General features: G+C 32.0%; 3 protein-coding genes across 4 annotated transcripts; 2 read left to right on the forward strand and 1 right to left on the reverse strand.

The window, feature by feature from the left end:
• LOC146945346 (ABA-responsive protein ABR17-like) lies at positions 1-1,338 on the forward strand. Its single transcript, XM_085747889.1, has 2 exons — positions 1-275; positions 806-1,338. Exons 1-2 carry the CDS (start codon positions 95-97, stop codon positions 1,096-1,098), a joined length of 474 nt encoding a protein of 157 aa, XP_085604015.1. The 5' UTR covers positions 1-94; the 3' UTR covers positions 1,099-1,338.
• A 1,418-nt stretch (positions 1,339-2,756) lies between these two features.
• Positions 2,757-6,465, reverse strand: LOC146945347 (uncharacterized). 2 transcript variants are annotated; one of them, XR_015028023.1, is made up of 8 exons: positions 6,342-6,461; positions 5,907-5,955; positions 5,576-5,819; positions 4,237-4,389; positions 3,928-4,033; positions 3,710-3,824; positions 3,118-3,190; positions 2,757-3,066 (listed from the first exon to the last, which is right to left on the reverse strand). XR_015028023.1 is itself a non-coding variant. In XM_085747890.1 (7 exons), exons 2-7 carry the CDS (start codon positions 5,952-5,954, stop codon positions 3,170-3,172), a joined length of 687 nt encoding a protein of 228 aa, XP_085604016.1. In that variant the 5' UTR covers position 5,955; positions 6,342-6,465; the 3' UTR covers positions 2,757-3,169. The 2 variants fall into 2 exon arrangements, 1 of the variants encoding a protein (XP_085604016.1); XM_085747890.1 differs by having other exon boundaries at positions 2,757-3,190; positions 6,342-6,465.
• An 11,595-nt stretch (positions 6,466-18,060) lies between these two features.
• Positions 18,061-18,659, forward strand: LOC146945348 (histone H3.2). The gene has a single exon (XM_085747891.1). The coding sequence runs from the start codon at positions 18,111-18,113 to the stop codon at positions 18,519-18,521; it is 411 nt and encodes a 136-aa protein (XP_085604017.1). The 5' UTR covers positions 18,061-18,110; the 3' UTR covers positions 18,522-18,659.
• The last annotated feature ends 4,294 nt before the right edge of the window (positions 18,660-22,953 follow it).

Below are 22,953 nucleotides of genomic sequence, written 5' to 3' on the forward strand. Positions count from 1 at the left end.
GCATCACAAGTTATATACTAGTTGTATTTTTATATATACTTCTCCTTTCATTTTCTTCTTGCATATTAATCTTTTTTATCTTGATATATATATCATGGGTGTTTTTACTTTCAATGATGAACATGTATCAACCGTGGCTCCAGCTAAACTCTACAAAGCTCTTGCAAAAGATGCTGATGAAATCGTCCCAAAGGTGATTTCTGCTGCCCAAAGTGTTGAAATTGTTGAAGGAAATGGAGGACCAGGAACCATTAAGAAGTTATCCATGTCTGAAGGTAATTTAAGAGCATATAGTATGTACAAATATATAATACTTGAGATCAAATGATACATAGTGTTCGTGTAAAATTGTTTTACACCGAGGATCGATCAAAATTCGCCAGCACAACAAAGAATTGTGTAACTACCTTTTACTTAAAAATTGACAAATATGACGTGACATATTGAAGAGTTGTGGATTAAATGATTCACAGATAAGTAAGTTAAATTCATTATACCAAAGAAAAGTAAGTTAAATTCATTACTACTAAAAAAAAAAAGTAAGTTAAATTTAAGTGTAGAAAAAATAGAAGCCATTTATGTTATACTTTTATTTTTAAAATAGAATCTTGAGAAATGAAGGAGATAATACATAAGCTCGTTCCAGGAGTATGTCTAATAATTATGGACCTTAAAAAAAATGATTCATGTGATTAATGATACTCGATAAAGTTCAAATCGATCTTTAAACGAAAGAGTTTTTAGTCAAACTTTACTTATATCGAAAAAAGAATTATATAAATAAATTATAATGGCTGTATTGCAGATGGCAAAACCAACTTTGTGCTACACAAATTAGATGCAGTAGATGAGGCAAACTTGGGATACAACTACAGCTTGGTAGGAGGAACAGGGTTGGATGAAAGTTTAGAGAAAGTTGAATTCGAAACAAAAATTGTGGCTGGCTCTGATGGTGGATCCATTGTTAAGATTACAGTCAAATACCACACCAAAGGTGATGCAGCTCTATCTGATGCAGTCCGTGATGAAACTAAGGCCAGAGGAACTGGACTTATCAAGGCCATTGAGGGCTACGTCGTGGCAAACCCTAATTACTAAGTAAAAGTATACTTGGTTTAATTTTGGTTGTGTCGTGTCATGGGAATAATAATTGAAGTTTAAGATATGGTTGTTTAATTACATGTGTGTGAGCTATGTTTGATGTTGAGATAGTGTCGGTTTTGAGTGGTGTTTTGGATGAATTTGGTTGGGTGTTTTAGTACAAAATCTAAGTGATGATGTTTAGGTTTTGTACCATCTGTATTTCTTCAATAAATAAAGAAAAAGAATTTCGTAGTACTACTTTCTATCATTCTATCTATAAAACGTTATTTAATAAGCCTACATGCACCATACTATAATAAAAAGTTATTATTTTCAAGATCCCACTTTGAAGACAAATACGACAAAGCACTAAAAAGAGTCACATCAAATATAACGACATTCACATGAATTTTATCCAATGTCTTTGTAAAATAAATTAAAAAAAATTACTCCATCTAGTCTCAATCTCAAGTATAAGTAAAAAGTCCACATATTTAGTCTAAATTACACCAAGTAGGGAGTATTCATTTGAAAATGTACTCCCTCCTTTCCTAATTGTACGTTGCTTCATGGAAATATTTATCCCAAATTATATGTCGTTTTACAATACCAATGCAACATTAATGTTATAACCTTAACTATTTATTATTCTCTTTTCTTTCAATTCTTTCATTTATCTTTCCCATTTTACTCTCTCCGACCCTATATGTAAGCACCCTTTTATTAGAGACAGAGGGTGTTTACATATACACCCTCCGGTCACAATTATAAGCAAAATTTTGCAATTTAAATTCAATCATTAAATGATGTATGCGGTCTTTAATAAAGACTACATACATCATTTAATGAATGAATCTAAATTGTAAAATTTTGCTTATAATTGTGACCGTAGGGTGTAGGGACGAAGGGAGTATTTATTAAGGACAATTTTGTAAAACAACTTATAATATCTCTTTTCCACACAAAATTAATTGCATTTCTTGATATGTGTGAAATGGTCAAAATGCCATATAATTTGGTACGGAGGGAGTAATATTTAAGACCATCTCCAACCATGAATCAAATGAGTTGGTTGACTCATTTTGACTGACACGTTACATCAACTCTAAGAATTTTATCATAAATCATAGGTTTTTTTTATTGGGGTAATAGTCACTTTGGTCCCTGAAATTGTAATGAACAGTCAAAATAGTCCTTCAATGTATCAAAACTTCAAAGTAGTCCCTGATTGTGCATTTTGTTAGTCAAAATAGTCCTTAACGTTAAAATATTTCATTAATATTGTCAGATTAGTCCTCCAATATACTTACTTATTGTCATATTAGTCCTTATAAGTACATGTTTATTGTCATTTTAGTCCCTATATGAAAAGAGTTATTGTGAACATTGAGAGGTTATTTTAGTATCAATGACTATTTTGACTAACATAATACACAATCAGAGACTATTTTGAAATTTTGATACAATGAAAGACTAAAATGACTAATCATTAAATATTCAGGGATTAAAGTGACTATTACCCGTTTTTTTATTCCAATGGTGCACTCACTAGTCTAAATTGGGAGGAAAATAAAGGGTTGAATGGTCATAGGGTTTTTTTTTGAAGGATCATAGGTTTTGTTAACGAGTTGAGTGAAATACAAGACGTGAAAGTCTGGCTTAACCACATAAATAAAGTTGAAGTTTGAAATAAGGATACAAGTAAAACTACTAGTCAACAATTCCATCTCAACTTGTTAAGTGTATGATTATGCTACTGATTACATCTAAACGAGATAAACTCAAAAGTACGTAACTCCAAATTGTGGGAAATTTGGACCAAATACCCTCCAAAATGCTAAGAAAAAAATATGCTTAGGTTAATTTTCTACAATCTGTAAAAAAACATGGTGCCCGTTGCATACCACTAATATTTATACATCCAGTTTTAGCAAAATTTTACTGAAGACAAAATGTAGATTGATATTCTTGCAGAGCTTAAACCTTAAATAGATCAGGAGTAAATTGGAATCCAGTTAGCATCTCCCCATTAACCTCTATCAGCATAATTATATCACAATTAAGACATTGAAGAGCTAGGAACTGATTAGGCAGTGTCCTTCATAATCTGCAAAAGAAGGAATATTTCAGAAAAAATATAAGTAACAATAGTATTAAACTTCAAAACACATGTCAGTATTTTTATTAATGAAGAGTAAGTTATAGTAACATCATCATTCAACACAACACGAGTTACGACATATTCCTTCGGTTTTGCTTATTTTATACTATAAATCAAATTTTATAACTTCTGCTAAACTATAGGTACCACTGCAGTGCTAGATACTATATGAAATTTTAGAACTTCTGGTGTATTATATAACAATCCTGAACATTTGGTGTTCTATTCGCTTCAGCTATTTTTTCAATACAGACAACAGTGTTCAGCAACAATTTAATAAACTAAATAGAAAACATTCATCAATGCTAGGTTAGACCTCCCCTAAAAGTAATAAAGATTGGACATCGGCATTTATCCCAATAAATATAAAGAAAAGAAAGAAAGAAAAAAAAAACTGGACACAAAACGTGCATAATTGTCTACCAAAAAAACAAAACTTGCATAATTTACTTTTCAAAACACTACCTGAGATATATATTCCTTGACCTTGTCATTGATGGGTCCATCTGAAGCTCTCTCAGCAAGCTCATAATATATGATATTGCCTTCAGGACCATGAACTTTGTCCTTCTGTAAATACCTACACAGAAAAAGATGAATTATGAATTACTTCATTGTTCGTTGTTTTTTTAGGGAAACTATGTGTGCCACAGAATGCAATGAATCTTGTAATTTAATTTCACCTTTGCTGAACAAGAAGTTCCAATGTTTGTTTAATGTTTCCAAGGACAGGATGATGTGCTTCAGTGTCACTCAAACTCATCCTATTCAATTGGCTCCACAGACTTTCTGCAATATCCAACCATATGAAGTTCAATTATGTTAAAATGGCAGCATCACAGATCTCAATTACCCTTGACATTTTAAACATCAGAACCTTGTATAGTTATATTTATTGCATTCATCTAGAGACCTTAAACTAGCAAAATTTGATTTCCACAAGTTCAACAAGTGCACAAGATAATTATAGCTGTATACAACTTAAAATATACCTTCTGGAATTTTGCCACCAGCAAGGTGTACAATACTAATTATGACAAACGTGAAACCAGATATGTACGCTGCATTCGCATCCACAACATATTTTTCATATAAATTAGAAGGAAGTCGACTAATGAGAATATATGATTTGGCATCCGCACTACCTGAAAGATCACATGTCATAAGCTTATAATGAGAGAAAAAGTAAATTGAAACAAGTAAAACATAGTTGAAAAACACTAAGGAAAGAAAGAAAAAGCAACGTAGAACAAATTTACTCATTCACTTCAAATCTATGTACAAAACACATTCATTGATTTATGAAAACAGAAAGAAAGAAAAAACATTTGAATGAAAACTAAATTCTCTATTGTCTAACCATCGCTAAGTTTGTAAATAGACATCCCGAGCAAAAGGCGGCCCAAACTATTGTTGTAGACTTGTAGTAGGCCCACAAGAAATAAACTTATTCATGTATTAGTAGTATATACAGAACTTTAATCCTTAGCTTGCCAAGCACAATGGTAATTCACATTTGCTTTCTCTTTGGAGAATGGGGTTTGATCAAGACTTGAGCATAAGCCAAATTTCAGAAATGCTGAAATGCATGACAATATTTGACGTCAAATGTGCACGAACAAGTTTATAGTTGTCATAAAGTTCTTTCTCTTGATTTTGATTTGACACAAAATGACAAATGTTGCCTCTGCTGGATGTAGCTCATGAAAAATCACAAAAACACCTCACTGGATGGTGTTTCTCCAAATCAACTTTTGTATGTGTCTTACCTCATGAATGTCATATAGAACGGTGTATTATGTATGCTATTTCTTGGGGAACATGGTTTTTTTAATATATACTATATACAAAAGCATCAATAAACCAGCAAGAAATACATTAATAAAGTAAATTTCCTGCTGTGGAACGAGTCGTGTGATTTCAATTCTCATGCGTTAAATCCCTCATGCTGTATAGCAGCGCTCGCCAAATTTGCTTTAGTAAGACCTCTGAATTTTGTTACTTGTCTCTATCACTTGCTTTTTGATCTAAAAACTTCTTTATTACTAGCATTCACAAAACTTTCATCCTTAGCTGGCATAGAGCAATGGTAACCAACATGTACTTTTTTTATGGGATATGATCCCTGCTTGATCAAAAACCATGGCTCCTGATTTTTCTTTTACTTTCTCACATGTTATTAGTTTTAATAAGGTTTTACATTACCTAAAAACTTAAATCACAAAGCATATCAATTGTCCCATTAATAAAACATTGACAAAACTGAAATCAACAGAGTAAGAAATTCAGATTGTTCATTGCGTGCATAAAATGGGCTAACGAAAAACTCACTTTGTGAAGCACGTGTCTGAGATTTTGATGATGGAACAGACCTTGAAAGCTCTCTCATTTCATAGCCAAACACGGCAGCAAGTTTGTCCTTAGCCTCATTGATGACAAAAGTAGGAAGGTTCCGCTGATGATAATTCTTCGTGATAAGCTGAGTGAGTTCCTCTCTCTTAATTGGGCACCCCGAGTTTTGATGGGTTTTGAACAGCATGTATCGGATAACCTCTCCAACAAGCTTATCCTTTTCCTAAAATACAAATCAAATAATCAAATACCCTTGTTCACAAAAAAAAAAAAAAAGATTGTGACTTTTTAAAAGGAAGATTGAACACACCTCTTTAGAAATTCCAAATTGGGAGAAATCTTCAACGTTGTTCGCCATCCTGCAAGCATTGTTATGATAAATTTCAAATTTGGTTTTCGAATTCAGAAAGAACACAGAACAAAAATAAAATGAAATGGGAAAAGACCGTAGCACCAACACTTCTGATTTGAGGTGTGAGTATCCAACACACCAAACATGTGATTACACTGAATTATGTCATTTTCTCAAATAGTGATTAATTAACCCCAAAAGAGTGATTGATTAACCAAAGCAAGCATAATTCATCGACATGTCTAAATTTTCCAGTTCCCAATTCTAAAACCCTAAAACAAGCAATTGGAGAATTGATTGGGAAATTCAAATTAGGGTTCATGATAACCGTGAAACAAATTCTAAAACTTGTATAATGAATTAATCAAAGCAAAAGGGAAAAGAAGAACTCACGGTGGATTCAAGTGTGCCGGAAGCGAAGGAGAGAAGCAGAGAAGTAAGTACACTGGCGGGAACACTTCTGTCTCTCCCTCTCGCTATCAATCAATTGAAGAGTCAAAAATGATTTATCATACGTGTAGAATGAAATAAATAAGTAGTTACATATAAAAATAATTACATTAATAATATTATGAAATATTTACAAATGATAAATGAAAATTATCAGTATTAATATAATTTTTATTTTAAAAAATATATGTAAAAATCTGTTAAATATTTAAACCGCATACATTATAGATTTAATGTCTATATCGACAACCGATTTGGGGTTAGTCTGGTGTCAATTTCAGTGGGCTAAGTAAAGGTCTTAGGTTCGATTCCCTCTGGTGTCAATTTCAGTGGGCTAAGTTCATAGAGAGCTTATTGGCTTTAAGAAGGGCCGCAAGTGGGCGGTGGATTTGGTCCCCTCGGATTAATCGATTCTTGGATCGATCAGTGGGCTAAGTTCATAGAGAGCTTGTTGGCTTTAAGAGGGGCTGCAAGTGGGCGGTGGATTTGGTCCCCTCGGATTAATCGATTCTTGGATCGATAAAAAAAATGTCTATAACGACGAAACTAAATTTTTATGCACCGACATGAGTATAGTCTATTTATTTATAAAAAAAAAAAAAAAAAAGTAAAAGCATTCCTTTGTTGAAATGTAGCGTGGATGCAGCTTATCATCCTAGTATAGTCTATTTAAAGAAGCATTCCTTTATTGAAATGTAACAAGGTTGGTAATTAATATCGGTATGTGTGTTAGAAATTACGAGGATAACTTTGTCGAGATTAAAACACTTTTTTTTTTTGCTCCATCTCTTCAAGTTAAGGAGGGAGAGACCTTTGGTTAGTGGAAACTATCAAAATAGATTGGTGAATTGAGGCAACAGTGTTATATTGATGCAAAATCAGTAGTGGATAGCTTTAATAATTTATGTTTGGATTTGTCTTTTTATGGTTTCATCATTTATGTTCAAACTCGTTAGTTGAATTCTCTAGAAGGAAGGCCAATAAGGTAGCCCATGACATGAATATTTAGTTACAAACGGTTATATACACGGTTAATCCTCGAGTTTTTGATTTGTTGTCGGATTGTATCGTTACTATTTTTTTTTTTTGAAGCAACCAAATACAAAATTTATTAAAAAAATCTCTATCAGTTGCATAATGTTTGTCTAACAGGAAGGAAGAAGAACAAAGTATCAAACACAAAATAAAACTGGTCAAAAACCACTAATACAAGTTACAAATTAGCATATCCAACCTAGATTGACGGGTTAAATTCTATCCAACACTTGTATAAAATTAAAACTGGCAAAAAACCACCGATACAAGTTTACAAAGTAGCATATTCAATTCAACCTATATAAAATATGTTGTAAGAAAATAGCACTTATATAAAATATATGTAATCTGTATATAAACCATAAATGTCTAACACAAGTCCACCTCTAGTTTAACTCATCTTTCTTTATCTTTTTTTTTTCTTTTCAAATTGTGATCTTACTTTCTCTAATTAGTGGATGGGGAAAAGAGATATTATATCGGTACAAAAAGAAATTTGATATAAGCTAAAAAAATATAAGATAAGATATATTCCAAATTATTTCTCCACAAGAAAGTATAACAATTTATTTCAATATTGCATATACGTAATTTATAACATGACACTGTAATACAAAGAGGCCCTGCCCATAAAGGTTATTTAGCTATATAATATTGATATTATAGTACTCTATCCCACACAACTTTATTATTGATATATAGATATAGATATATTATTAAGACACACCAGCGCGCCATGTTCACTAACAATGATCATGGAGGAGAATCACTACCACCAGATGCAATGTTTGAGCAATACTTTTTGTACTTGTCACAGTAGAGAGACTTAGGATCAGCTAAACACATCTGATGCCAAAAATAACATAATTTAAGTTTATCCACAGCCGTAGGCGGCAACGGCTCCATATCATCCTCTCTTGCAGCACTATAGGTTCCATTCATCATAGTTGTCACAACAAGAAGAACTAAAACAAATGAAACTGAGATGAATTTTGCCATAGCTTATATCAATGAGATTTTCTTTTATTTTGTGTGATTGCATGGAATGAATTGGTTACAAAATTGTTCCAATTTATAGAACTAAATGTGAAGTCAATGAATTAAAGTTGGGTTTACGTGAGGAATATTATTTTTGCAAAATTGAAATTATGTGGGAGCCATACTATTAAATTTTTACTACGTGTGCATTCTATTTATGACTGTAGACTGTAGTTTAATTAAGGTTGCTGGTTTCAATAATCAACTAGAGGAAAATAGTAGTAATATGAAAATTATTTTCACAAAATTGAAACTATGTGGGTGCCATACTATTAAATTTGGGTTTGCGTGTAGAATATTATTTTCACAAAATTGAAGACTATACTATATGAGTAGGAACAAAAGTTTGGTTTCCTTCTTTGATTTGTAAGTTTAAGGTTACAAGCTTATTAATTAAAGATGCTGGTGGTTGAATTCTAATTTTCTTCATAAATATGACATCATGGTATTTGGGTGGTTCCTAACATAATTTAGGCTTATTTGGTTCCTTATCTTTGAAATTATAATTTTATTGCACCAAGGGAAGTCGCATTGTAAGAAAAAGAGTTTAGGTTTGGGCTCGCATTTAGCCTAAATCAAATTTTCAAACGTAATTGAAAGAGACACTTTGATGTTAAAATCCAGTAATATAGCATGTAGGAGATGAGTGAGTATGGTGAAAACTGGATGATTATAGGGAAATATTATCTCTGTCTAACATGGTGTACTAAGAGACTTAACTTAACTATAACATTTTTAATATTTTTTATAGATTAAGTAGATTTTCTTTATCCTTAAATAAAAAGTAGATTTTCTTTGTATTACAGGTCAAATATCTCTCACGATCCTTTAAGCTTAAATATTTGTAATAAATTGATCCTTTTTGTTTTTATGTACTTAATTGGTCCTTTAAGTCATAAAATGTCTACACTACTACCATTTTTCATTCAACTCCATTAAAATATGCTTAGTGGACCATTTAACATTGATGCGGTACGTATAAAAGTGCTTATAACACAAACATATTACTTACACACATTTTCTTCTTCATGTTTTTTGAATCCAATCCTAATTTCAATAATAGATAGGTTTATGAACAACATTATAAATCAAGTAATTAATCAATTTTGTTTCAAATCAAGACCGAATAATACACTTATGAATCACAGTTTTGAGAGCGGTAAAATGGAAACTACCAATTTAGTATTGAATGACCACATATCACATTTTAACCGACTTTATTGAAAAAGGGTATGGTGCTTACATTTTATGATTCAAATGACTAATTTGTTGTATAAAAAACTTAAAAAAAAAAAAAATCAAACTAATTTATTACAAACATCTAACTTAAATGATCAGGAGAGGTATTTGACTTATATTTTAACTAAATGTATATTTGTTTGTTGTTTATTAAAAGTGAAATTTTAGACATCGAAGTGTAGCAATTCCTAATCCATATACATAACACAATATGATGTATATTTAAATACTTAAAAATCATATAATTTAACATAACTTGGATGATAGTAGATTCCCTATAGATATATTATTCGAATATTAAATATTGTGGCTAATGACATTGAAAATGATAATAAATCGTGTTTAATTGATGATTAATTATATTTGTACTACTATTTCTTAATAATTTTGGGATGAAAAACATGACCGATAGAGAGAGGGCGAGCAAGAGAGCGGGAGAGTGGACGAACTAGGGTGGTCACGCCTCCGGTCACCGACACGTCGTTGGCTGCCGGACGAGAGATACATCAGAAGGGATGGGGATTTTATGGTGAGCGAAACACTGGGAGAGGCAGTTCTTGGTGTGTGATGAGTGTTGTTTTTGGATTTCCAAACTGTTAAATTTGAATTTCCAAATTCTATCATCTACCGAAGTTGTTACTAGGTTGAGTCACGACCAGGTCGCTCTCTTTAAGACGTTTCGTGGCACTACCCAAAATTGTGCAAGGTAGACTATCAACCACGCCGCCTCCAGGATAAAACAAGCCCAGCTACAACTGTTCGATTAACTACTGCACTGTAGAAAATCGTTCGAGAATTACACCTTCAAATATGGTACTAAGACCACTCTTTAATATTGAAACCATTCAAATTAATATGGTATTATTACCATTCTATTATGGTGCTGAGACCACTCAAATATGGTGTTACCACCATTCTAACTTCTCCAAAACATCAATATGGCACTACGACCACTCAAATATGGTGATACCACCATTTCTCCTTAAATAGAAAATTATTAAAATAATTTATATACTGTTAAGATCATTCTTAATTCCGACGGGACATTAGTATTACGAAAAGGGACTATGATCTTAATAGTACTCTATATTCCATATATTATCGAAGGGACTATGAACTTAAGACCACTCTTAATTCCGAAGGGACATTAAACCGAAAAAGGGACTATGGTCTTAAGAACACTCTTAAAATATGGTTCAATCGATTGATCGAAGCCACTCGATACGGTACGTAACCGCTCTATTTGAAACCGAAAGGGACAGAAAGGAGTAGAAGCAGAAGAAACTTGTTAACACAAGTCGGAGGGAGAAGAGAAGAAAAGAATTCACGACAACTCAATGAAATTCTTTTCGGTGTGAAGAATGAATGGGGCGAGCTCTCCTTTTATAGGGAGAGTTTGTAACAAAAAACGAGTGACTTGGGGATTAAGTCTGCTTAATCCTTAAGCAAACGCGTTTTGTTTCTTAATTGGATATATCCGGAAGTTTCTGGATACGCGATTTGGATCGGGTCGGATCGTAACAAATTTATTTGTTACGCGTAGCGCTTACGGATAGTGATTAAATTAATTAATTAATTAATTTAACATTTTCAAGTACCAAAAAATATATATATCATTTTTTTTAATCCACGACCCACGACCCATGTATAAACACTTACTAGTTGGGGTGACCCTCCAATGTGAGACATTTTTAAGTCACACCTACACACTAGTTCTTTCATAGTGTTTTTCTTTCCAATTTTCTTCACTAGAATGACTAGTGTTCCAACAATGAGACCTCAACATCGAAAAGCAGCTCAACCAGGATTGAGAAGACAAGATAGGTTTGATTCAAGCTAGTATGGAGACGACAACAAATTCAAACGGAGCGCTACAACAAAGGGTTCTAATGGTTCAATAGAGCAAAAGGTAAAAGAAGAAGTAATGAAAAAAGAACTTTGATGTTAAAATCCGGTAATATAGCAGGTAGCATATGAGTGAGACTTAACTATAACATTTTTAATATTTTTATAGATTAAGTAGATTTTCTTTGTGTTAGAGGTCAAACATCTCACGCGGTCTTTAAGTTTAGATATTTGTAATAAATTGATCTTTCTATTTTTATGTAATGAAATGAATTGGTCCTTTAAGTCATAAAATGTCTACACTACTACCATTTTTTCATTCAACTCCGTTAAAAAGTGCTTAGTGAACCATTTAACATTGATGTGGTACGTATAAAAAGTGCTTATAACACAAAAATATTACTTACACACATTTTCTTCTTCATGTTTTCTGAATCCAAACCTAATTTTAATAATAGATAAATATTTTATCAACAACATTATAAATCAAGTAATCAATCAATTTTGTTTTAAACCAAGACCGAATAATACACTTATGAATCATAGTTTTGAGAGCGCTAAAATTGAAACTACCAATTTAGTATTGAATGACCACATATCACTTTTTAACCGAGTTTATTGAAAAAAGGGTATGGTGCTTACATTTTATGATTCAAATGACTAATTTGTTGCATAAAAACTTAAAAAAAAAAACTAATTTATTACAAACATCTAACTTAAATGTTTGTAATAAAACTCATACAGAATTCATATTTTTAAGAAAACTCATGTAGAATTCATATTTTTGAATAAAATTTGCTGAAAAATTTATAATATTATAAGAATCTCTCCCAAAAAAAAATTAATTAATTTTTAACAATACAAGAATTAAATATGAATTTTTATATTTTTAGCGATTAAAAATTTATATTTAATTCACGTTTTGTTGAAATATTCTATTTTTCTTTGGGAGAGAGTTTTAAAATATTCTACACAATATCATTAAAAAATACAAATGCTACTCATGAAATGATTTAAAAATAAGGACCAAAAGTGATGACTGAAAAGGAAAAGTTGGTATATTTATAGGGACCAAAAACATATTTAATATGATGAATTGATTTGAAGATATAATATTTAAATACGTGAATGAAAATGATAAGTGGACACGGAAAAAATATGACACGATAACAATACCATATTTTATCCGGGTGGCATTTTTTACATTCCAATCTTAAAGCAGTGTCAATTTCATAATTACCATTGAAGTACATCGGCATAATTGGGTTTTCAACTGAAATTTGCGGTATTTTTAAGAATTGACATTTTCTCTCCTCTCTTCGCTCCTCTCATTTCCATCGTCATCACATTGTCCTCACCATCACTATCACATCATTTTAAACACCACTACATCATCGTTGAGAGAGAACTTGAACGAGGAGTGATAAAACTCATACAAGATAGAGAGCTCAGATCCGTCCTCACCACCACCTAGACACTCTCACCACTACACCATTCTCATAACCACCAAGTACAAATAAGGGGTATTTTCCCGAGTACAATCATCATGTTTTCACCATACTCACTCATGCATATGCTACCTGCTATATTTTCGGATTTTAACATCAAAGTGTCTCTTGCAAGTACATCTGAAAATTTGATTTAGGCTAAATGTGAGCCCAAACCTAAACTCTCTTTCTAACAATGTGACTTCCCCCGTCTGCAACAAAATTATAATTTCAAAGATGAGGAACCAAATAAGCGTTAATTATGCTAGTAACCACCCAAATACCATGATGTCATATTTATGAAGAAAATTAGAATTCAACCACCAACATCTTTGATATTTATTTTTAGGAAAGCATATTTGATACATGTCCACCACTAACCTCAAAGGTATCCCTGATTTAAGTATGCCATTTATATTATATTCCAAATTATTTTAATTTTTTGATAAAATATTTCAAATTAATTAATAAGCTTGTCAATCTTAAACTTACAAATCAAAGAAGGAAACCAAACTATTGTTCCCACTCATATAGTCTTCAATTTTGTGAAAATAATTTTCAACACGCAAACCCAAATATGTCATATTACTATCTTCCTCTAGTTGATTAATGAAACCAGCAACCTTAAACTACACTCTACAGTCATAAATATTAAATAGAATGCACACGTAGTACAAATTTAGTAGTATGGCTCCCACATAATTTCAATTTTTTAAAAATAATATTCCTCACGTAAACCCAACTTTAATTCATTCACTTAGCTTCACATTTAAGGTAAACGTTAGTTCTATAAATTGGAACAATTTTGTAACCAATCTCATTCCATGCAATAACACAAAATAAAACAAAATAATCTCATTGATATAAGCTATGGCAAAATTCATCTCTGCTTCATTTGTTTTAGTTCTTCTTGTTGTGACAACTATCATCAATGGAGCCTATAGTGCTGCAAGAGAGGACGATATGGAGCCATTGCCGCCTACTGCTGTGGATAAAATTAAATTATGTGTTCGGGTGTGTTTAGGGACTGGCGAGTACAACAAATTTTGCTCAAACATTGCACCTAGTGGTAGTGATTCTCCTCCTCAACCTGAAAGTACTCTACCATGATCATTGTTAGGGAACATGGCTGGTGTGTCTTAATAATATATCTATCTATATATATCTATAATAAAGTTGTGTGAGAGAGTACTATAATATCAATATTATATAGCTAAATAAACTTGATGGGCAGGGCCTCTTTGTACTAGCTAAATAACATTTAAGAACTCTTTGTATTACAGTGTCATGTTATAAATTATATGCAATATTGAAATAAATTGTTATACTTTCTTGTGGAGGGATAATCTGGGAATATATCTTATCTTATATTTTTTTAGTTTATATCAAAGTCCTTTTTGTACCGATATGATATCTCTTTTCCACATCCATTATTTAGAGAAAGAAAGATAACAATTAGAACCAAAATAAAATAAAATAAAGAAAGATGAGTTAAACAAGAGAGGGTTGATCAAGAGGAGGACTTGTATTAAACATATATGGTTTAGACTCCACTACTTCTTTGTTTTTTTATATGCAGATTACATATATTTTATATAAGTGCTATTTCCTTACAACATATTTTATATAAGTGCTCAATAGAATTTAACCCATCAATCTAGGTTGAATATGCTACTTTGTAACTTGTATGGTGATTTTTGGCCGATTTTAATTTGTATTTGATAATCTGATCTTCTTCTTGTTAAACACACCTCATGTTTGATAGAATTTTTTTAATATATTTTGTCTTTGGTTGCTTCAAAAAAAAAAAAATAGCAGCAATACAATCTGACATCAAATCAAAAACTTAAGAATTAATCGTGCATATTGCCGCCCCTAGCTAATTCATGGACTACTTTATTGGTCTTCCTTCTAGAGCATTCGACCGACGAGTTTGAACATATATTTTAAAAATGAAAGGAAAAAAAAAACAATTTCTAATGATGAAACCATTGAAAAAAAAAAATTCTTATGATGCAACCATAGAAAGACAAATCCGGACATAAGTTATTGAAGCTATCCACCATTGATTTTGCATTATAATCAAATATAACACCGTTAAGCCTCAATTCATCGATCCATTTGATAGTTTGCACTAAACAAAGGTCTCTCCTTCCTTGACTTGAAGAGATATTGGAGAAGAAAATTGTATTAGTCTTGACAATGATCTCCTCATAATCTCTAAAACACGTACTGATACCAATTACCAACCTTGTTATTCAAAAGAGCTGCATCCACGTTACATTTCAATAAAGGAACAACTTCGTTTCAATTCTTTCATACACTTATTACAGAAGTAATACTTATTCTTTTCATGTTCGTCTACTCGACTGTAAATAATTAAACCTTCCGCCACCAACAAGCTAAAGTCTCGGTATATATGTTAGTTTCCATTCAATAATGCTAGTTCCTAAAAAAAATAAAAAAAAATTATAGTGCCATGTTATAAATTATAGGGTTAATTATGTTTAAGGTCCCTACAAATAAGCGAGCTTCCAACATTGGTCCTTATTTAAATTTTATTAAATTTTTCATCCCCAACGTTTTTTTCCGTTTGTAAGTTTGGTCCTTGCCATCAAACGGTTATGACTGGGCTAACAGAATGCTGACCTAGACATGCCACATGGACATTTCAAGTGACATGGCTGCCATGTGGTAAATTACATCATATGTTTTTGGTCCCTATAAAATTGAGACCTTTTAAGTTTAGTCCTTACTTAATTTTAATAGTGTTTTTAGTCCATATAAAAAAATTATGCACTTAGTTTTAGTCCCTACTAAATCTAAATTTGTTTAATTATGCTTAAACTTTTAAGATTTTGAACAAGTGTTAAGAACATTACGAAAACTTCATATGCAAAAAATTATCTCAAAATTTTAGAAGAGCGTCGCCGGTGTGAACGAGGTGGTGAAAAATCCAAACTCTCTCCTACTCTTTTCACCACCTCGTTCACGCCGGCGACGCTCTTCTAACCTTCGCTTGCAAATTCATCTAAGACATCAATTTAGTCCCTGCTAAATTAAATTTTGTTTAATTATCCTTAAACTCTTAAATTTTTTAACGATTCTTTTTATACAAGTTTAGAACACTATGAAAGGTTCATTTACTAAAATCTATAATTTTTTAACATGAAATAAATTAAATATGAATTTTTTAAAATGACAAAAGTTTAAGATATAAGTAACAAAAATATGGACGTAGAAATCAAATTTTTGCGATATTTTTTTGGAGGACCTTTTAATAACGTTCTTAACACGCCTGTAAAATTGTTGAAAAACTTAAGAGTTTAAGCATAAATTAAACAAATTTGGATTGAGTTAGGACTAATATTGAGTGCGGAAATTTTTTGTAGGGATTAAAAATGCTATTAAAATTAAGTAAGGACTAAACTTACAAGGTCGCAATTTTGTAGGGACCAAAAACATAATTAACCCTAATTTAAAAACCTTGTTAATGATCAAATCCATGTGAAACTGTTCTAATTGATGCAAACTTAACATTTTCCAATTCGACAATAGGTGCTATCAGTTAGTAATCATTCAATTTTGATGTTTAGTGTCGTACAGAAAACATGGAATCAATTGAGTTGTGTTCCTTACGGTGATATTTAGCTTCAACGTGACTTAAGTCACGCATGTGATAAACACTGCGTGACTTAAATCACGCGAGGTATTTTAGGAAGTTTGGTTGAAAGTGAACAATTTTTTGAGAGGAGCAATTTTCTAAGGATTTCTCCATCTTCAACAAAATCATTATTTCAAAGACAAGGAACCAGATAAGCCTAAATTATGTTAGTAATCACCCAAATACCACGATGTCATATTTATGAAGAAAATTATCATTCAACTACCAACATCTTTGATATATTTTTTTAGAAAAGCATCTTTTATATATGTCCACCACCAACCTCAAACGTATCCCTAATTTGAGTATGTCATTTATATTATACACCAAATTAATTTAACGTGCTTGCCAACCTTAAACTACAAAACAGAAAAGGAAACCAGACGTAGTAAATACTATTGTTCCCACTCATACAGTCTTCAATTTTGTGAAAATAATTTTCTACACCCAAACCCTTAATTGCTATGTCAACCATATATTACTATTTATCTTCCTTCTATTTAATTAATTAATAAACCAGTCAACCTTAAACTACAACCATAAAGGAATCCACAGGTAGTGAAAATTTAATACTATGGTTCCCACATAGTTTCAATTTTGCAAAACTAATATTCCTCACGCAAACCCGAATTTAATCCATTCACTTCACATTTAAGGAAAACATTAGTTCCATAAATTGGAACAATTTTGTAGCCAATTCATTTCATGCAATCACACAAACTAAAATAAAATCTCATTGATATAAGCTATGGCAAAATTCATCTCTGCTTCATTTATTTTAGTTCTCATTGTCGTGACAACTATGATCAATGGAGCCTATTGTGATGATATGGACTACTTACCGCCTGAATTGCAGAAATTATGTGCTGATTGGTATTGGAAGTGTAACGATTGATCCTAATTCTGTCTATTGTCACTGGTACAACAATAAATTTTTTCGTAGGCCAGGCTCAGGCCTATCAAAGCCTGGCCTGGCCTGGCCTATTCCCATCCCTAAGTGAGAGAAAAAATAAGTGTGGATTTTGTATTTAAAGACCATTTTTCATCCATTAAAAAACACAAAAGAATTTCTCATAATTCATAAACTAACAAATAAAAAAAGTTGAGGACAGCACCGAATGAGAAAAAGGAAACGAAAGCATCCTATTGGTCACTTTCTTGTGCCACGGATCGCAATCCCCGTATTCATCTCTTTAAACACTCACAACCGTCGATAACTATTCTCATCAACGGCCAAGATTCTTCTAATTCATCATCTCAAAATTTTCACTTTTCCCTCTCTCATTCCTCATTCTATATATTCCCCCAAACCCTTTTCCCTCTCATCACATCGCAATTTTCCTTCCTCTCTCAATTCACAAACAAACCCTAATTTTCTTTCTCTCCAATTTCCCTCCCTTCAAAATGGCACGTACCAAACAAACAGCCCGCAAATCCACCGGCGGAAAAGCACCACGCAAACAACTCGCCACAAAAGCCGCTCGGAAATCCGCTCCGGCGACCGGAGGAGTGAAGAAGCCACACCGTTTCCGTCCAGGAACCGTTGCTCTTCGTGAAATCCGCAAGTACCAGAAGAGCACTGAGCTTCTCATAAGGAAGCTTCCGTTTCAAAGATTGGTTCGAGAAATCGCTCAGGATTTCAAAACGGATCTCCGTTTCCAGAGTAGTGCTGTTTCTGCTCTTCAAGAAGCTGCTGAAGCTTATCTTGTTGGTTTGTTTGAAGATACGAATCTTTGTGCTATTCATGCTAAGAGGGTTACTATTATGCCTAAGGATATTCAGCTTGCGAGAAGAATCAGAGGCGAAAGGGCTTAGATTTAGGGTTTAGAGTTGATTAGAAGGATTTATAATTAGGGTTATGTTCTTAGGTTTGATGTATCTTTTGTGACTATAGTCTGATTTTCAATGTGTTTGTTAAGAAATTGAATCTAATGACTATTTTATGATGATGAATCTTGAATGTTATTGTGTTCTATTATATAAATTCTATGTTAATTTTGAAGTTGATTTTGTGGTATAATTACATTCAGTTAGTAATTTTCTCAAATTATTTTTGTTGTTGATGTGTCTGTGCTTCATAAATTGGGATCTTGAAATGTGTTTTTAGTGGATTAGTTTGGTTTCTTTAAAATAAAAAAAGTGACTCATCTGTGTTATTAATCTAATCCAAGTGGAGTAATTGTTATATGAAAGTTTGCAATTTTCAAATTTCAGTTTAGGGTGTCTTAATTGGATTGTCTATAAAAAATACATTTGGTAAAGTTATGTTAGTTTGTAATTTGTAGTATTACATCAAATTGTAGTTTGCATATTAGTTCTAAACTGAAAAAAAGTGGCACTGGCATTGGCAACAATTGCGTCTTGCATCGGGTGCAAGATCAAATTTCTGTTTGGCTATGCGCAATTCTGGTCTCTTTATGCAGAAAGATTGTGTGATGAAATTCCTGGCTGGTTTGAATAATGAGTTTGATACTGTTAAGGTTAAGACCCTTCTATGAAATTCCTGCGCAGTTCTATACAAAACCTCTTCTGTGGTGATTCCACAAGAGCGTCACATTTAATGCCCAAATCTTGAAGTTCCACAGCAATTGATTTTAAATATTCACTACTATCTTGGATAATCACACTCGCTTCATTTGGGTTGTCATGATGCGTGCTAAATTTGGAACACAGTCCCATATGAGTCAGTAGCTTTCAAGGCCATTTGCAGTGACAATGGCCCTGAGTTTTTCCTCAAACAGTTTTAAGTCTCCAAAGGCATTGTTCACCAAACTAGCTGTGTGGAAACGCCATAGCAGAATGGTCGTGTTGAGAGGGGTCATCAGAACATTCTTAATGTCTGCTGGGATTTGATGTTCTAGTCCCAACTGCCTCGACCTTATTGGTCCTATGCTGTGTTGCATGTCGTGCACTTAATTAAAAAAGTTCCCTCTGTGAAACTCCACGTCAAATCTTCATATGCTATTCTCTTTGGCTCTAAACCAGATTTAAGTAATTTGCGAGTGTTTGAGTGTTTGGATGCCTCTGCAGTAGCTATACTTTGTCTGCTCATAGAGGGAAATTTGATGCAAGAGCTAAGGAATGTGGATTCCTTGGTTTGAAGTCTAGAACCAAGGATTTTCTTCCTTCTAGAAATGGAACTTTTTATGATTTAGTTATTTAAGTGGCTCAGTTGAACTGTGAATTGGTGCTATCTATGGTTAAGTTAAATAAGTGGCTCAGTTGTGTTATTATTCCTATCCATGTGGATTTTATTACATGACAGATTAAGGGAATATGCAAATCTGATAACTATCATTCCAATTGTTTTAAGCAAGTTTGCAATTTTCAAATTCCAGTTAAGGGTGGCTTAATTGAATTGTCAATGAAAAAATACATTTGGTGAAGTTATGTCAGATTGTAATTTGTATTACATCAAATTATAATTTGCAAACTAGTGAGCATACCATGTCAATGCTGATAAAACAAGTGTTAGTGTGTTACTATACCTTCTCATTTTGGCTAACTTGGCTGGACATTTTGGCTAACTTGCCTGGTCCAATTTAAAGCTAGAACAAAGGTGTGAGAAATCAAACCTTTGAGATGAATACACTCCATGACTCAAAAAAACTATAATACGATTCAAAACTATAGTATGACTCAAAAGTGTGAGATATTTTTCAAACTGTGATTCGTCACATTGTATAAGATTTGTCCAAATTCAACTCAAGATGTAGAGATATTTATCGTATAGAACACTTTATACTTTCTTTTTTTATTTAATTCATATTCTTCGTGTAAAGATTCCTTACACTATTAATAAATTTTAAACGTCAAACCATGTAAAATGATTGTGATTTCTTAAGAGAACAATATATCAAAATTAAACTTTTGAATGTATACTCAATTTAAATTCTTACAATTTTCTCTCAGCCTTAATTATTTTTTGTCAAGTAAAGTAATTTAATGGTTAAAATTCACCTTTATTTTTTTTTTATTTTATCAATCCATTATTTCTCTCTATTTTGTGAATAAATAGAATCCACGCCGACCCATACTTGTCTGCGTGGACTATCCTCAGTCACCTTAATTTAATCCCGATATACAATAAACTCAATTTAATCATTAACATCCTTGTACAATCTTCGATTAACTCTCCCTCAAAAAAAAAAAAAAAACTTTGATTAACTTATTTATCCCAATGTCAAAATATCATAAAATGGGTATTCCATCTAAATTACTCCCTCCGTTTCAAAATGAGTGTCGCTTTAGCCAAAAAAATTTGTTTCAAAATGAATGTCACTTTCAGTTTCCAATGCAATAATAACTTTTTCTTTTCAATTGTACCCTCCAATTAATACTCAGCACACTACTTCCAAAGTATTACTTTTAAAACTAACCAATAGTTAATAAGGATAATTTGGTAAAATAACCATTCTCTTTCTTTTAATCATTGCATTTCTTAATATGTGTGTAAACACTTAAAGCGACACTCATTTTGAAACGGAGGGAGTATGTTTTTTTCTTATTTTCTTTTTCTACTTCACATTTCCTTCTATTTGTTTTGAGTTTTGACGCGATCTTCTATCTGATATACAAACAGTAAGTAACAATTGATTTGATGTCAACTACGGAAGAAGAGAAATGCGAGGAACTCCATCGAGCATTATTAATTGGTCTTCCTTCTAGAGCATTCGACCGACGAGTTTGAACATAAATTTTAAAAATGAAAGGAAAAAAAAACAATTTCTAATGATGAAACCATTGAAAAAAAAAAATTCTTATGATGCAACCATAGAAAGACAAATCCGGACATAAGTTATTGAAGCTATCCACCATTGATTTTGCATTATAATCAAATATAACACCGTTAAGCCTCAATTCATCGATCCATTTGATAGTTTGCACTAAACAAAGGTCTCTCCCTCCTTGACTTGAAGAGATATTGGAGAAGAAAATTGTATTAGTCTTGACAATGATCTCCTCATAATCTCTAAAACACGTACTGATACCAATTACCAACCTTGTTATTCAAAAGAGCTGCATCCACGTTACATTTCAATAAAGGAACAACTTCGTTTCAATTCTTTCATACACTTATTACAGAAGTAATACTTATTCTTTTCATGTTCGTCTACTCGACTGTAAATAATTAAACCTTCCGCCACCAACAAGCTAAAGTCTCGGTATATATGTTAGTTTCCATTCAATAATGCTAGTTCCTAAAAAAAATAAAAAAAAAAATTATAGTGCCATGTTATAAATTATAGGGTTAATTATGTTTAAGTTCCCTACAAATAAGCGAGCTTCCAACATTGGTCCTTATTTAAATTTTATTAAATTTTTCATCCCAACGTTTTTTTCCGTTTGTAAGTTTGGTCCTTGCCATCAAACGGTTATGACTGGGCTAACAGAATGCTGACCTAGACATGCCACATGGACATTTCAAGTGACATGGCTGCCATGTGGTAAATGACATCATATGTTTTTGGTCCCTATAAAATTGAGACCTTTTAAGTTTAGTCCTTACTTAATTTTAATAGTGTTTTTAGTCCATATAAAAAAATTATGCACTTAGTTTTAGTCCCTACTAAATCTAAATTTGTTTAATTATGCTTAAACTTTTAAGATTTTGAACAAGTGTTAAGAACATTACGAAAACTTCATATGCAAAAAATTATCTCAAAATTTTAGAAGAGCGTCGCCGGTGTGAACGAGGTGGTGAAAAATCCAAACTCTCTCCTACTCTTTTCACCACCTCGTTCACGCCGGCGACGCTCTTCTAACCTTCGCTTGCAAATTCATCTAAGACATCAATTTAGTCCCTGCTAAATTAAATTTTGTTTAATTATCCTTAAACTCTTAAATTTTTTAACGATTCTTTTTATACAAGTTTAGAACACTATGAAAGGTTCATTTACTAAAATCTATAATTTTTTAACATGAAATAAATTAAATTTGAATTTTTTAAAATGACAAAAGTTTAAGATATAAGTAACAAAAATATGGACGTAGAAATCAAATTTTTGCGATATTTTTTTGGAGGACCTTTTAATAACGTTCTTAACACGCCTGTAAAAAATTGTTGAAAAACTTAAGAGTTTAAGCATAAATTAAACAAATTTGGATTGAGTAAGGACTAATATTGAGTGCGGAAATTTTTTGTAGGGATTAAAAATGCTATTAAAATTAAGTAAGGACTAAACTTACAATGTCGCAATTTTGTAGGGACCAAAAACATAATTAACCCTAATTTAAAAACCTTGTT

The sequence above is a fragment of the Medicago sativa genome, chromosome 2, assembly GCF_051527215.1.
Source record: "Medicago sativa cultivar Bolivia chromosome 2, Bolivia_mono, whole genome shotgun sequence".
NCBI lineage: Eukaryota > Viridiplantae > Streptophyta > Magnoliopsida > Fabales > Fabaceae > Medicago > Medicago sativa.

What these genes read in the sequence shown, in the direction of transcription:
- LOC146945346 (XM_085747889.1), top strand. Translation starts at nt 95, where the DNA reads ATGGGTGTTTTTACTTTCAATGATGAACATGTATCAACCGTGGCTCCA. An exon ending in GAAGTTATCCATGTCTGAAG is followed by an intron (nt 276 to 805) that starts GTAATTTAAGAG and finishes GCTGTATTGCAG; the next exon opens with ATGGCAAAACCAACTTTGTG.
- LOC146945347 (XM_085747890.1), bottom strand. Translation starts at nt 5,954, where the DNA reads ATGGCGAACAACGTTGAAGATTTCTCCCAATTTGGAATTTCTAAAGAG. An exon ending in TCAGACACGTGCTTCACAAA is followed by an intron (nt 4,390 to 5,575) that starts GTGAGTTTTTCG and finishes GTGATCTTTCAG; the next exon opens with GTAGTGCGGATGCCAAATCA. An exon ending in TGGTGGCAAAATTCCAGAAG is followed by an intron (nt 4,034 to 4,236) that starts GTATATTTTAAG and finishes TGGATATTGCAG; the next exon opens with AAAGTCTGTGGAGCCAATTG.
- LOC146945348 (XM_085747891.1), top strand. Translation starts at nt 18,111, where the DNA reads ATGGCACGTACCAAACAAACAGCCCGCAAATCCACCGGCGGAAAAGCA.